Source organism: Diplodia seriata, assembly GCF_021436955.1.
Source record: "Diplodia seriata strain FDS-637 chromosome Unknown scaffold_6, whole genome shotgun sequence".
Classification (NCBI taxonomy): domain Eukaryota; kingdom Fungi; phylum Ascomycota; class Dothideomycetes; order Botryosphaeriales; family Botryosphaeriaceae; genus Diplodia; species Diplodia seriata.
In genome coordinates, this window is record NW_027117313.1 from 1,569,865 (window position 1) to 1,582,143 (window position 12,279).

The 12,279-nt window shown below is 57.9% G+C and overlaps 4 protein-coding genes across 4 annotated transcripts; 1 reads left to right on the forward strand and 3 right to left on the reverse strand.

Annotated features, from left to right (window-relative positions):
- Window positions 1-400: 400 nt before the first annotated feature.
- Window positions 401-4,945, reverse strand: SLS55_006381 (uncharacterized protein; the record flags this gene model as incomplete). Its single annotated transcript, XM_066777811.1, has 3 exons — window positions 401-664; window positions 1,305-2,118; window positions 2,175-4,945. The coding sequence occupies 3 exons, from the start codon at window positions 4,943-4,945 to the stop codon at window positions 401-403; spliced, it is 3,849 nt and encodes a 1,282-aa protein (XP_066631906.1).
- A 431-nt stretch (window positions 4,946-5,376) lies between these two features.
- On the forward strand, window positions 5,377-6,126 carry SLS55_006382 (uncharacterized protein; the record flags this gene model as incomplete). Its single annotated transcript, XM_066777812.1, has 3 exons — window positions 5,377-5,483; window positions 5,557-5,581; window positions 5,857-6,126. The coding sequence occupies 3 exons, from the start codon at window positions 5,377-5,379 to the stop codon at window positions 6,124-6,126; spliced, it is 402 nt and encodes a 133-aa protein (XP_066631907.1).
- Window positions 6,127-7,969: 1,843 nt separating this feature from the next.
- Window positions 7,970-8,491, reverse strand: SLS55_006383 (uncharacterized protein; the record flags this gene model as incomplete). The annotated part of the gene is made up of 1 exon (XM_066777813.1): window positions 7,970-8,491. One exon carries the CDS (start codon window positions 8,489-8,491, stop codon window positions 7,970-7,972), a length of 522 nt encoding a protein of 173 aa, XP_066631908.1.
- A 786-nt stretch (window positions 8,492-9,277) lies between these two features.
- Window positions 9,278-9,949, reverse strand: SLS55_006384 (uncharacterized protein; the record flags this gene model as incomplete). Its single annotated transcript, XM_066777814.1, has 1 exon — window positions 9,278-9,949. The coding sequence occupies one exon, from the start codon at window positions 9,947-9,949 to the stop codon at window positions 9,278-9,280; it is 672 nt and encodes a 223-aa protein (XP_066631909.1).
- Between the last annotated feature and the right edge of the window lie 2,330 nt (window positions 9,950-12,279).

Below are 12,279 nucleotides of genomic sequence, written 5' to 3' on the forward strand. Positions count from 1 at the left end.
GCCCCCACGGCGGCTCCAGGGATCAAGCATAGCTGGGCAGCGGCAGCTTGCACGGTTGGCGCAGGCTTGAGGAGTGCTTGTTGTCGAGTCCAAGAATCGCTCGGCATTATTGAGGGGAAGGTGCCACCCGCACCGCAGATTGCGCGATAAGACCCGCCCGAGTCGTGCGCGTCCTACTACTGTGCAGCGGGCCAATACCCCGCCTTGGAAGTAGTGGATTATTGAAGAAACTGCCTGGAGCTTTGGCCGCCGAGTCCGTGTCCGACGCCGTCGTTAAGCGTGCCGCCTCAGCGTTCGAACTCATCGTATAAGTCGTGATGCCTCGTCGCTGTTGCGTTTCCCGACCCGGCGCCACCCACGGCTTGGTGCAGGCGCATGGCTCCCCAAGCAGCTGCCCTTTCTAGAAGAGATGCCCGATCTTCGATCTTTCGTTGACAGACGTCAGGTAATGGATTCGGCACGGGAGGTAGGACAAGGCGTCGCCGCTGGGGTTTGGGACGAGCTGAGGCAGCAAGCGAACTCCCAGATCCATCTCTTTCTCGCGTCCCAGCGCCTCGATTGCATCTCCCGGATCCGCGTTGTTCGAGATCGTCGATTCGTCTTCACCCAGCGCATCGGATACGGATCCACAGGCGGACAGGGCAGTACTGGTCGTCACTCTTCCCTTGATCCTTCAGGATCTCATCAATGCCTCTTCATGGCAGGTCGTTCAGGTGTATGCTGCTGCACGGCTGCGGGTTACGAGGTCGTCAGCATCGGTAAATGGGTGGGGTGTCATGACAGAGGTTAGGGCTGCTGCGCAGCCGTCGGGCCAAGTCTTATAACACACGCCGTTGCGAGATGAGTCACAGATATCGATGACTGTTGATATTCCAAGCAGCGAGAGAGCAGAGCGACGTCGAAAGAAAGCATGCAGGCTGACGGACGGCTTTTGAATCCTTCCGCTCCCCTCCGAGAATCAACCGCTCACAAGGCACCGCAACGCCACTGCTGACACCGCTGCCTTAGTTCAGTCTAATTATGCTAGTATGTCGAAGCCTGATAGTCAAATTTACGGGATTTGACCAATATGCAATCGAAATCGATCCAAGGATAAGTTACCCATCCATTCGTACTTCACTCGATCCAATCCAGTACCAAAATGCCGATATATCCAGGCAACTGCCAATTGGGTGTTCGTATCCAAATTCCCGTTTCCGGCGACCAAATTAATCCCCTCCACCAAAGAGACTCGGACGCGACCGCCCCGGATTTCCCTCCGCAGCCTGCGTCCCCCTCTGCCGTCCCCGCGACGGCGAATCCACCACGACCTGCTCGTCCACACCTTTCGCACCACCACCACCATCATCATCATCCCTCTTCCGCCTCTTCGGCTGCGGCGGCGAAAAGCCGCCAAGCTTCCTCAACGCGCCCCTGCCGGGCCTCCCAAACAGCTGCTCCGGCCGCTCCAGCGGCGCCATCTGGCGCTCGCCCTCGGCCTCGGCCGGGTCCACCCGCAGCAGGCGGGCGCCCTTGATGATGTCGGCGACGCCGCGGTCGTCCTCGAGCGCCTTGGCCTCAAGGTGCTGCTTGCGGGTCATGGCGCGCGCGCGCTCGAAGACGGCCTCCTCGACGGAGCCGCGCAGGACCAGCGTCTCGACGCGGACGGGCCGCGTCTGGCCGATGCGATGCGCGCGCTTGACCGCCTGCGCCTCGATGGCGGGCCGGCACGCCGGGTTGACGAAGTAGACGCGCGACGCGGCGTTGACGTTGAGCCCGAGCGCGCCTAGCCGCACGTCCATGAGCAGCACGCGCAGCGCCGGGTCGCGGTCGAAGGCGACGACGTAGCGCGAGCGCAGCTCGTTGGACAGCCCCTTGGAGTAGATCTCGTGCGGCACCCCGAGCAGGTCGAGGCACTGCGCCAGGTAGTACGCCGCGTTGTCGCCGTCGTAGAAGATCAGCAGCTTCTCGTCGCGCTGGTGCGCCATGACCTGCTCGAGTAGGTACGTCAGCTTGGCCGACACGGTCCCGACGATGCGCGTCTTGCCGAGGGGCGAGTCGTCGGCGACGTCGATGCCGCTGTCCCTGGGCCGCTTGCGCGGCGGTTCGGTGGGGGCGTCCTTCTCCGTCTTTGGCTTCCTGTCACTCGGTCAGTGCTGCGGCGCGGCCATCCATGACGGGACATGTGCGCTCACTTTGCGGTTTCTTTTGCTGAATCAGTCGCCTTCTTCCCGGCTTTCTTGCCATTCGTCTTCGGGGTCGCCAGGTGCTGTTTCGACGGTGCATGGAGCCTGGAAACCTTGATTTCCGCGTGTGTGCTCGAAGACGGTAGGCCCATCTTCATCACCTCTCCCTCGACGACGTTGGTCTCATTGTCGTGCATCTCGGCTGCGCGGTATGCATCCCGAGACGCAGCAAGGCCAGCGGCTTCGAATCCTTCCATTGGATCGTCTCCCAACCTCTCGTTGACGTGGGCCTGGGCTTGCAGGAGCTGCGCAACCCCATAGAGCTCCGGGGTGTCTTTACCAAGTGCCCATGCGTGTGAAGTGTTGCCAGGCCAGGAATCCACAAATAGGCCGACCTCATGTGTGGCACTCATGGCCTTCCAATTATCTGACCCAAGGACGAACTTCTCGGCGAATTCTATGCAGTCTGTCAAGAGCTTCCTGTCTTCATCCGAGAATTTGGCATCTTCCTTGACGAGGTATTTGCATCCGTGTTCGATTGCATTGCCGACGTCTTTTTCACTGAATCCCGTCCAGAAAAAGTTACTTTGACGAAGGTTGGTGATGAGTTGGTTCCGAGCTTGTTGGCTGCGGGGATGAAACAAGTAGTCAATGTCCGTCCTTTCAGACGTGACAGCGTTCGCTGTCAAGACAAGAACGAAAAGATTTGCAGAAATTTTGTCGTAGAAACTTGGCTCAAGCTTCACGATCCGGTGAGTAAGAGGGGGTAGTACCAAGTCTCGTTCAACGTCGAAAGGTTGGGTCTTGATGATGAGTTGCTCCAGGGACTTCTTCATGCATTGTGAATATGCGTCGAAATTGCGACGCTTATTCCTGTCCGCATGCCTGTAAACATAGTCCAGCCAATCCGCGCGTTCCTCATAAGCGGTTTCCGCCCACGGTCTGACCTGGAGGAAATGTGTTGCAAGCTGCCCAAGGCTCTTGGAGGCCCCAGTGCCGCGAGAGTCTTCATCACTGTAGCGTTTCCGCTGCTCGAGGACAGCGTCTCGCAATGCTTGAGCATCGTTCTCAACGCCCATGCCTGGTGACTCGTTCGACGCGAGGTCTACCTCAACTCCGAGTAAATCATCCTTGGCCGGAGTGCCGGAAATTACCCAACGTCGCTCCGCCTTGACCAACTTCTGTGCAACTAACACAGCGTTTGAGGTTGGTGATGAGAAATTATGCCCTTCGTCGATCATGATCCTTAACCAATGCAGACGTTTCAGTGGCGAGTCGTGAATATCTTCGGGTTTCAGGCAGGTACAGTCTCTGGTTCTTGTGGCACCTATGTATGGACATTGGCATGAGGGTGGAAGGCTGTAAGCCAGCCGACGTCCCTGCTCGTCGGATCCATCGCGGAATTCGGCTTCAAATCGAGTCCGGCTGAAAAGAACGATGTCATAGGTGATGAGCTCTGGCGGAGGCGGGAGGGGTATCCGAGAATTGTCCATCACTAAGACTTTCAAATGACCTTCTTCTACGTGCTTCTGTAATTCCGATTGCCATTGGTGAAGCAGGTTCCTGGGAACAACTACGATTGTTCCGCTGCACATGGTCATTTTTCGAGGAGGTGGGAGGGTTGTCTTTCGATTGAAGCGTACGGGCTCGGCAGAGATCTCGTAGCGTGGAAGGTTATAACTAAGAGCTTTGATGCATTCGGTCAGTTCTTCACCCGTCTCTTCTTCGTGGCGAGCCATGGCGGCCCTCCAAGGAATTGAGTGGCGCCCGGTCGATGCTGCTGCCATCTGGAATAGTGAAGCAACCCTAGGTCGTGTTGGAGGTCCTGTCTGGTATTCTGGTGGAATCCTGGGAAGGTGATGTTTCGTGGCCAGTATGAGACTGATGGCTATGATTGTTTTGCCTCTGCCCATACCTTCGGCCAGAATGCCTGAGCGGTTGCTCTCATACCAGCGAGGGTTGCGGAGGAACTCAACATCCCGAGGGCAGTAGTAGAATTCCTGACCATCTGGGGCTTTGCGGACTTCCAGGCGTGGATCAAGATGGAGCTCTTGTGAAGCCTCACGTTGAAGCATCAAGGCAGTCGATCGGGCTTGGAACGGATAGAGGGTCGCTTTCAATCCTGGGATGCTCATGTCCAGTACGTCCTGCATGGCTGCTTTCGCGTACGGGTCCTCGACCTTGTCCGGGTTCGGCGCCGGAGAAGGCAGAGTGTTAAATAGATAGAATAGAGACGAGTCCTCTGCGGTAGCCCAAGGATCAAATCTATTGGCCGGCGACTGTGATTCTTCAGGAAGATGGCCGGCCCACACGCCTGCAGAGACATCCAACTCTTGCACGACGTATGCAAGAGCACCCCGTGCCTTTTTGGCATTGCGGTCAATGAAGCGGCGAGCAATGTCGTGAGGGAGGATCCAAAGCCTCAGAATGGATGAGTCGCTTGAAGACGGCGTGAATTGCACACGGACCCATCTTGCGTACAGTAGGGTGGCAACGGAGTCTGTAAGACGAGGGTCGAGGCCGTTGAGGCTCCTTATTTGCGAGGGGTCCAATTCTTCCCAACACCCAGGAACACCAGATTCGCACGGCTGGCCAGGCACAATGAGCGATCCAAGTGGGATATAATTCCGCAGGTCGGTAAGAATGACTTGCTCTTCGGATGGCTGAGTAGATGTAGCGGTGGACGAAGTGGATGTCGCCGGGGTCGGCGCAGATGAGGCACCCTTTGATGTGGCGGACAATGTGTCCTCATCGTTATTGAAATCTCTGGTGCTGTCCATGGTGGCCATTAGTCGTCTCAGTCCTCTCCGGGTTGCTGCAGCGGGCACGTGCAGATGCCGGGGCTGCCGGTCTTCCTCCGGATGAAGACGTCGAGTGAGGCCTCAGTAACGAGGGACATAGTCTTCGGTTGTTAATCAGGCAGGTTTCATGCGGTGTGCGCCTGCTGAGTGTGACGGAGGGTGAAGGCAGAAGCGCTTCTGGTAGCGACGCCCAGGCCACCTCACCGCCCCGATTAGGCCTAGCCGCGCTGACTAAGGCCGGGCGTTATCTTCCAGCCCGCTGCTACTTGCACACAACCACTCTGGTGGAATCACGCGCTTCTTCTGCATTCACTGACACATCATGTCAGCCTGGGAAGCCTTTCCGATCAATTGACGTCTCGGATCCTGGAACTCTGAGAAGCAAACGACCCCGGGCTTCCGTCCGAACCATGACCCCAACATCGGAAGAAATGCAAGACAAGGGCGAAACCCCGGTAGCTAGCCCGGCCATGCATCATATCTCTATGATCACACTACTAGGCGATATCCTGCGCTTGTGAGTCCCGCCTCTCCAGATGTCGTCATGCTTTCCGCCCCAGTTGACTCTTGCAGGCCTGAGGAATGTCTAGCCTTGTCATTCGTATTCTTGAACAGGTACCAGAAATTCCAACGCCAACAAAAGACTTTACTCGGCCTTGACGACCATGTTCGTCTCGTAAATGTGCTTCCATCCTACCATAGAGCTACTGACTCCTATGCAGATGCTGGCACTTGCTTGTCTATCCGTAGCATCCAAGGCCAAAGACGCACCGCGCAGAGTGAGGGAATTCCTACTGCCAGCATGGAGACTGATGCACCAAGGGACAACTTCAGCCGTTCTGGAATGTCCATCACCGACCTATGATTCACTTCGCTCCTCTCTTATCCAGTCCGAACTCATTCTTCTGCGCGTCCTCAAGTTTGAGTTGCGCGTATCGACGCCATTCGACTTTCTGTCCGGCTATCTTGGTGAAGCAATGCGGGACTTTGGTGTCGATGACGGTAATGCTGACGCGAAAGGCTACTTTGACGATCGGAACAAGGAGAAGAAGGAGGCTGATCGGATTGCTGATCTTATGGAGACTGGCATAGCGAAAGACTGCAAGGCAAAAGCTCTCAACGCGTACGTCAGATGCGCCGAGGCGGAGATCGTGCACTAACCTTTTGCCAGATGTAGAAACTACCAGCTTGCAAACTACTTCCCTGCAAAGACAGTTACCGCCGCGTGCATCTACATCGTCCTCAGGGATCAAGGACTGCTTCCTGGAATCGATACTAAGAGCTGGCTGAAAGACAAAGTCAGCCGGAGCATCGAGATGGAGGATTTTGAGGATGCTGTGTCCAATATGGACAAACAATGAATCCGTCTTACTACCACCCCAGTCCAAGTCTCTGGATGGACTTGCATAATCCTCAAGGCAACCTCTGCGTCTGTCAGTCGATTAAGCTGCCCACATACAAAGATCGCAGCTTCCCTAATGGATTACGGAAGGAGGAAATTCGCTCAACACAGCAGGCACGATGTTCAGGCTTCTTAACTTCCTCATCCTCCGAGTCTCCTCTTCATGATCCTTGCTCACACCACTTTATTGCATGGCAAGCATCATCTACACTAATACTAAACGCTATGGATACCCCACTGGAGACACTATCGGATGACCTGCCGGAGACACCCAAGTCTGTGTGCAACAGTGAGCAGCTCTCACCATCCGCAAGCCAACTTCACCACGAGTCCAACAATTCCCGCCTACGCATCCGCCTTCCTCCATCTCCCGCCTCGCCGTCCCTCCCCAACAGCCATCATCGTCAACCAATCCAACCTTCCACCCCAACATCCGCACCTCTTCGCAAATTGCTACCGAGGCCCGAACCCGCCCCCTTCACGACACGAGAGCAACAGCCAGACGACACCAGCCGACCTCACCCCGCAGTCGAGACCGCGAATCTGCCAAACGCCGCCAACAGCAACAACAACAACAAAAACAAGAAGAACAAAACCAACGACACCTTCAAGCACAAGGCGCCGAAGAAGCAGAGTCAACGACCGAGCGAAGCGCATCCGATGGGGCGTCGCGGCGGGCAGGCAGAAGCGCAGTTCGCCAATCAAGACAACCGTATCCACCACCACCAGCAGCAGCCGTCTGACGCCGTCGCCGCCGAAGACACGGTCGATGGGGAGATGGTGCTTGCGGCGCAGCAACTGATGATGATGTCGAGGCAGGCGTGGGAGGAGGGGTGGTAAGGTAGGTAGGTAGGAGTGTGTTGGGAGAGAGGTCCGTCAATGGTGGTGGTGTCGGGGTGATTGTTGGGCGTTTGGAGTTGGAGGGGAGGAGTTCAAGCAGCAACGAGCGATTTGCAGCTTGAAGGGCGGTGGAATATTTCCTTAGTCTGGCTGGTGCAGCGTCGGCAATTTATTGGTACACCTTCGTTGAGTGCGCTTGAGAAGGCTTCGACGGGGGCATTGAGAAACGGATGTAGGAACAACGGCACTTATGATTTCCCCTCCCCCAGTTTGCAAATAAAGAAAAGTACCACTAGCCCAGTAGTTTTACATTGGAAAAGTTGAAAGCGTAAGAGTCATGTGATAAGAGGTGGTAGGGGTAGAATCGAATTGGTGACTGTGAATTTTTCTAGCTTTACCCATCGATCCAAGGATGCCCAAAGAGGTGGCCCCGTTCAAAACTCCCAACGCTCAAAAAACATGCCCTCCCCGTTGCTCGTCGGCGGACCCTGTACAGAAAGGCCGTGCCCCGCTCAGGCTGCCGAAGGGGTGACCGATTAACAAGAAAGGTGGATGAATTCATTAAAGATTCTGTAGTGTTCATTCACTGTCGTGGGACCAAGAGAAAGATTACGTCCGTTTCGTTAACACATCGTGATCACGCACTATAGCGGGTTATTATTCTCTATAACCAAGATTATAACAATCAGCCCATAAGAGGCCGCGATATTTTTCTTGGGGGAGAAGGGGGGAGGAGACTAGGGCAGAACAGGGAAGCAAACTTACAAGAGAGACAGCGTGAGGTCGCCACGGATGCTGGCCTTGAGCTCAATCTCGACGTCGAGGTTGGCCTCGAGCTTCAGCTTCAGGCCGTCGGTGTCGTCGAGGCCGCCGCCCTGCTTCTCCTGGGGCGGCATGCGGTAGGGCTGGTTGGGGTTGGTGCCGCGCATGGGGATCTCGCCGCGCATGGCGCGGGCCTTGGTGACGGGGCCGTCCATGGAGGTGCTGTCGGGGCCTATGCGCTCGAACATGCCCATCTCCTGCAGCTCGCCGTTGGCGTCGGCCTCCTCCAGCGCCTCCAGGCTGTTGGTCTTCATGTATTTGCCCTCGTCCATTGCCTTCTGGATGCGCTGCCGGCGCGCGCGTCGCGACGAGGACCGTGACCGTGCCGACTGCTGGCCCGTCTCACGCTTGTGCTGCTTCATCGCGTTGACCATCTTCTCCTGCTGTTGCGTTGACCGCATCGAAGGCATTTCCTCCTTCTCGCGGACGGCCATCTGGGCCTCGTAGTCGGAATCGGCCATGGTGGTTGTTGACTGTTTGAATCGAGTATGTACAGGCAATATGCTGATGGAGGTCGGTTCGTGGGGACGAGTCGAGGGAGGTACGGAGGGTGAGGGGTGGAGGGGCGGAGAAAGGAAGCAGGCCAAGGTCCAGAGCAGTAGCAGCAAAGACGTTGGCAAGGCGCAGGGCTCAGAGCAGGAATCGGCAAGTTGCGGACAAGGCCAAATCAAGATTGAGCCATGGGCGGCGGCACGGCCATCCTGACATTGCGCAGACGGGCTAGGGTGGCTTTGGGCCTGACGTCAACGGCGGCCGGGGGATGGGAGCTGCGCCGTCGCAAGGGCTCCAGGTCAGGCGAAACGGCCGCGTAAGGCGGGCACAGCGGGCATGCATGCGAGGAGGACGCCACCTCGCGATGATCGAAGCCTGTTGCAGGCATTTCTCGGCAGCCGGAATCGCCCCGCTGCCAAGGTTACGCAACTCGTCGCTGCACCCGGCGGGGACGCGCCTATCGGACCAACCTAATTTTGAGCTCACGCATCATGACCGCAGAATCACACATGCCTCGCGGAACACTGTGGGACCGGGGCGCAAGTAGTCGCACATTGCTTTTCTAATACACAGTTCATTTCGGAAGTCATTACACCATAGAATCAAAGCCCCCATGCGCCAGTCGCATACATCCGTGTCCTCCATAAGTCGTGCATTAAACTACTATTCGGGATATGAGAAAACATATGCGCATTTAGTTCCTGTGGACAGTCAGCCTTTCGTCTGATCGTCTGTGAGATTCAGGGCGCGGACACTTACAGAAGACCCAGAGTAAGGTCACCGTGGATCTTGGCCTTGAGTTGCACTTCAATGTCCAGGTTGAGCTCCAGGCGGAGTCGGAGCTGCTCGCCCTTTGAGTCTCCCTCCTCTTCCTCCTTGCCGCCGCCGCCCGTCAGGCCGCCAAGCGCTTTGCCGGCTGTGTCGCCGACTTGGTTGACCGCATTGCCTGCTGTGTTCTGAACCATGTCGCCTGCGCCGTTGACGAGGTCGCCGCCAGGCACGTTCTCCGTGATTCCCTCGAGAGGGCCGCCGCCGCCTTGCTTCTGCTGGCCCTTCTGTCTCTGGCGCTGGCGGTTGCGACGGCCGCCACTGGCGGAAACGTCGGAGCGGGGAACGGACTCGGTGTCGCTGTCGGGGACGCCCTTGCGGCCGCGGCCACGAGACTGGCGGCGTCTGGACTGCCTGCGCTCAGGCTCCGGCTCGGGTTCAGGCTCTTGGCCTTCAGCGTCCGCGTCAGACTCGGGCGATTCCTCCGGGGTGGGTTGTTGCTGGGGCTCGGGCTGCTTCTTGCCTAGCTTCTTTGGCGTCTTCTTCTCGGTTTGCTTCTTGCTGGAGCTCTCTGCGCCAACGCCTCCGCTGGCGGAAGCATTGCCCTGCGCCTCGGCATTGGTAGAGGCCTGGTTCTCCTCGGTGGTCTTGTCCGCCATTGTAGCTTTCTAGCGGCCGTGTAATCGGGTGGGGTATGTACAGGACGTGTGGGAGGGGTTTGGGCAGAAGACTGTAAGATGGTATGGAGATGGAGTGTGCAATTGAGATCGGGGGCGGGCGCTGAGGGAGAAAAGATGAGAGCATTCGTACCCGAGCAGGTTTGCAGAAGACGGGCTCGGGACCCTGGTCGCTGCCACGACCTCTGACGCAACATGGCGTCCGGGCTACGAAACGTGCGGACAGAACGACGCCTGGGCACAGCTAAACCCTGCTTAGAGCTCGGCAGCCTTGCCGGGCGCAGTGGTGGGGCGCGATCGCAAGAACCCCGATTCTGTCACAAAACCTGCGGGAGCCCGTGCTTACTGCCAAGTTTGCGCCGTTTAGTCGTCATAGTCGCCGCCTTGCGCCGTCTATGATTTAACACGGCGGCTGGCTGCATTTCGTTGGCCGCAAGCGGTTTGCCTGACTGGGATCGAAGGGTCGGCAAGGAGCCGTCGTCCGAAAACGATGGCGTGGCTTGCGACATGCAGTGTGAAGGGATGAGAAGATGCTGTGCGGTTGCTCCACAGAGATGCAGTCGCCTAGCCAAGATTTGCGCCGGAGCGACATATCAGGGTCTCCCGCCCTCTCCAGATGTGCGAGCGCAAAGCGAGGAACCGCATTCTCCAGACAAGCGCCGTTTCTCCACTCCGGCACTTACGCGCACACACACAGACTAAAATGCTAGTCGCTTCTTTGCGCGGATCGAGGGGCCGTAGTGGTAGCGGACCGGTGTTCTTAGCCAAACCGCACGGGAGGAGCGGAGAGAATCGGTCGCGGGGTCGCACATGCACAGCAGCGGAACCTAGCGGGTCAGCGGGCGGGAGAGCCACGGAGCTGTGAGTCCGACGAGACGGCGACTGCCGCGGCGGAGATGGATCGTGGCTATCTCGCCGACCATCTCCGCGACATCTCCTGTCTTCTCCTGCACGCCGACCTCGTCGCTTCACGACACACGCAGAGACCCTGCCGACTGCCAGCCGCAACGAGCCCACAATATGGCCGACGCCGCCGCCCAGGAGGCTGCCGTCAAGCGGCGTATCGTGTCGCACATGAATGCTGACCATCAGGACTCGGTAGGCGCGCCCTCACCTCGCTCCCCCACCACCTGCTCGAGCTCATGGGTCAGATCGCACGATATCTCGAGCACTACTGCAACGTCTCCTCGTTCGCTGCTCGCAGAGCGCGCTTGACCGACCTATCCCTTGGTTCCATGAGCATCGGTGCCGCCGGCAAGAACTTCACCATTCCGCTGGAACCTCCGATGCAATCGTGGCGCGAAGCGCGCGAGCGCGTCATCCAGATGGACCGAGACTGTCTCGCTGGCCTGGGCCGAAGCGACATTACAGTCAGACAGTACACCCGCCCGCGAGGAGCACATGCTGTCATCTTCGTCGTCTGTGCGCTTACGTACGTGCTTGTTTCACGTCGGGCCAACGCACTCCCAGGGTCGTTTATCTACGATCACGTGCTCAGCTACTCGCCGGGCTTCGCGGCCTTCGTGGCCCGGGTGCAGCCGCTTGTGCTGGCGCTGATGATAGCCATCCACGTTGTCGAGGCATCCATCATGGCGCGTAGGCTGCAGCGGCACAACGTGGCGCAGCTGAGTGGGCTGTGGTGGCAGTGGGTCGCTTCCAGCTTTATCGAGGGCTTCGGGGCGTTGCAGAGGTAAAATTAGTCTCAGCCCCTGAAGCATCACGGACTGACGTCGGCTAGGGTTGACGCCCTCGTGCAGCAGGGCCGCCGCGAGAAGGACAAGCAGAAGCACTGAGCAGAGAAGGGGGGCTCTCGGATCGGCAGCGTAGGGCTAGATCCACAGGGCGTTACTAGTAGCGACAAGGGTTAGTGCAGTGGACTGGAGCGGCACATCGTGGAGCAGATGGGCATCGTGAGCGGCCCGTGGACGGCAATCAGCCGAGCGGTGAGGTCGCGATGGGTGCTGTGGTGTTGAGCGGATTGCGTTCGCGCGCGGGTAGCCAGCGCATCGTGGTGCCTGGCGGCTGGCGTAGGAGCGCGGAACGCGGGGAGCTAGCGCGATGGGCCTAGAAGTCAGGGCGACCTTGCCGGCCCGGGGTCCCTAGCCAATAATAATCGCCGCCCTTTGTCAAATTGGCTGCGACGGGCATTCAATAACGTAGCTTGCAAGCCATCATTTCGGAAAGAGGCGTCGTAAACATCCCACATTGCTTCCCAATCTCATCTACACCTTCCCACCCACAACACGTTACTCCTTTATGTTCACTTGGTCATCACAGCACCCCCTTCGCAACCAGCAATGGCGGCGCGTCCC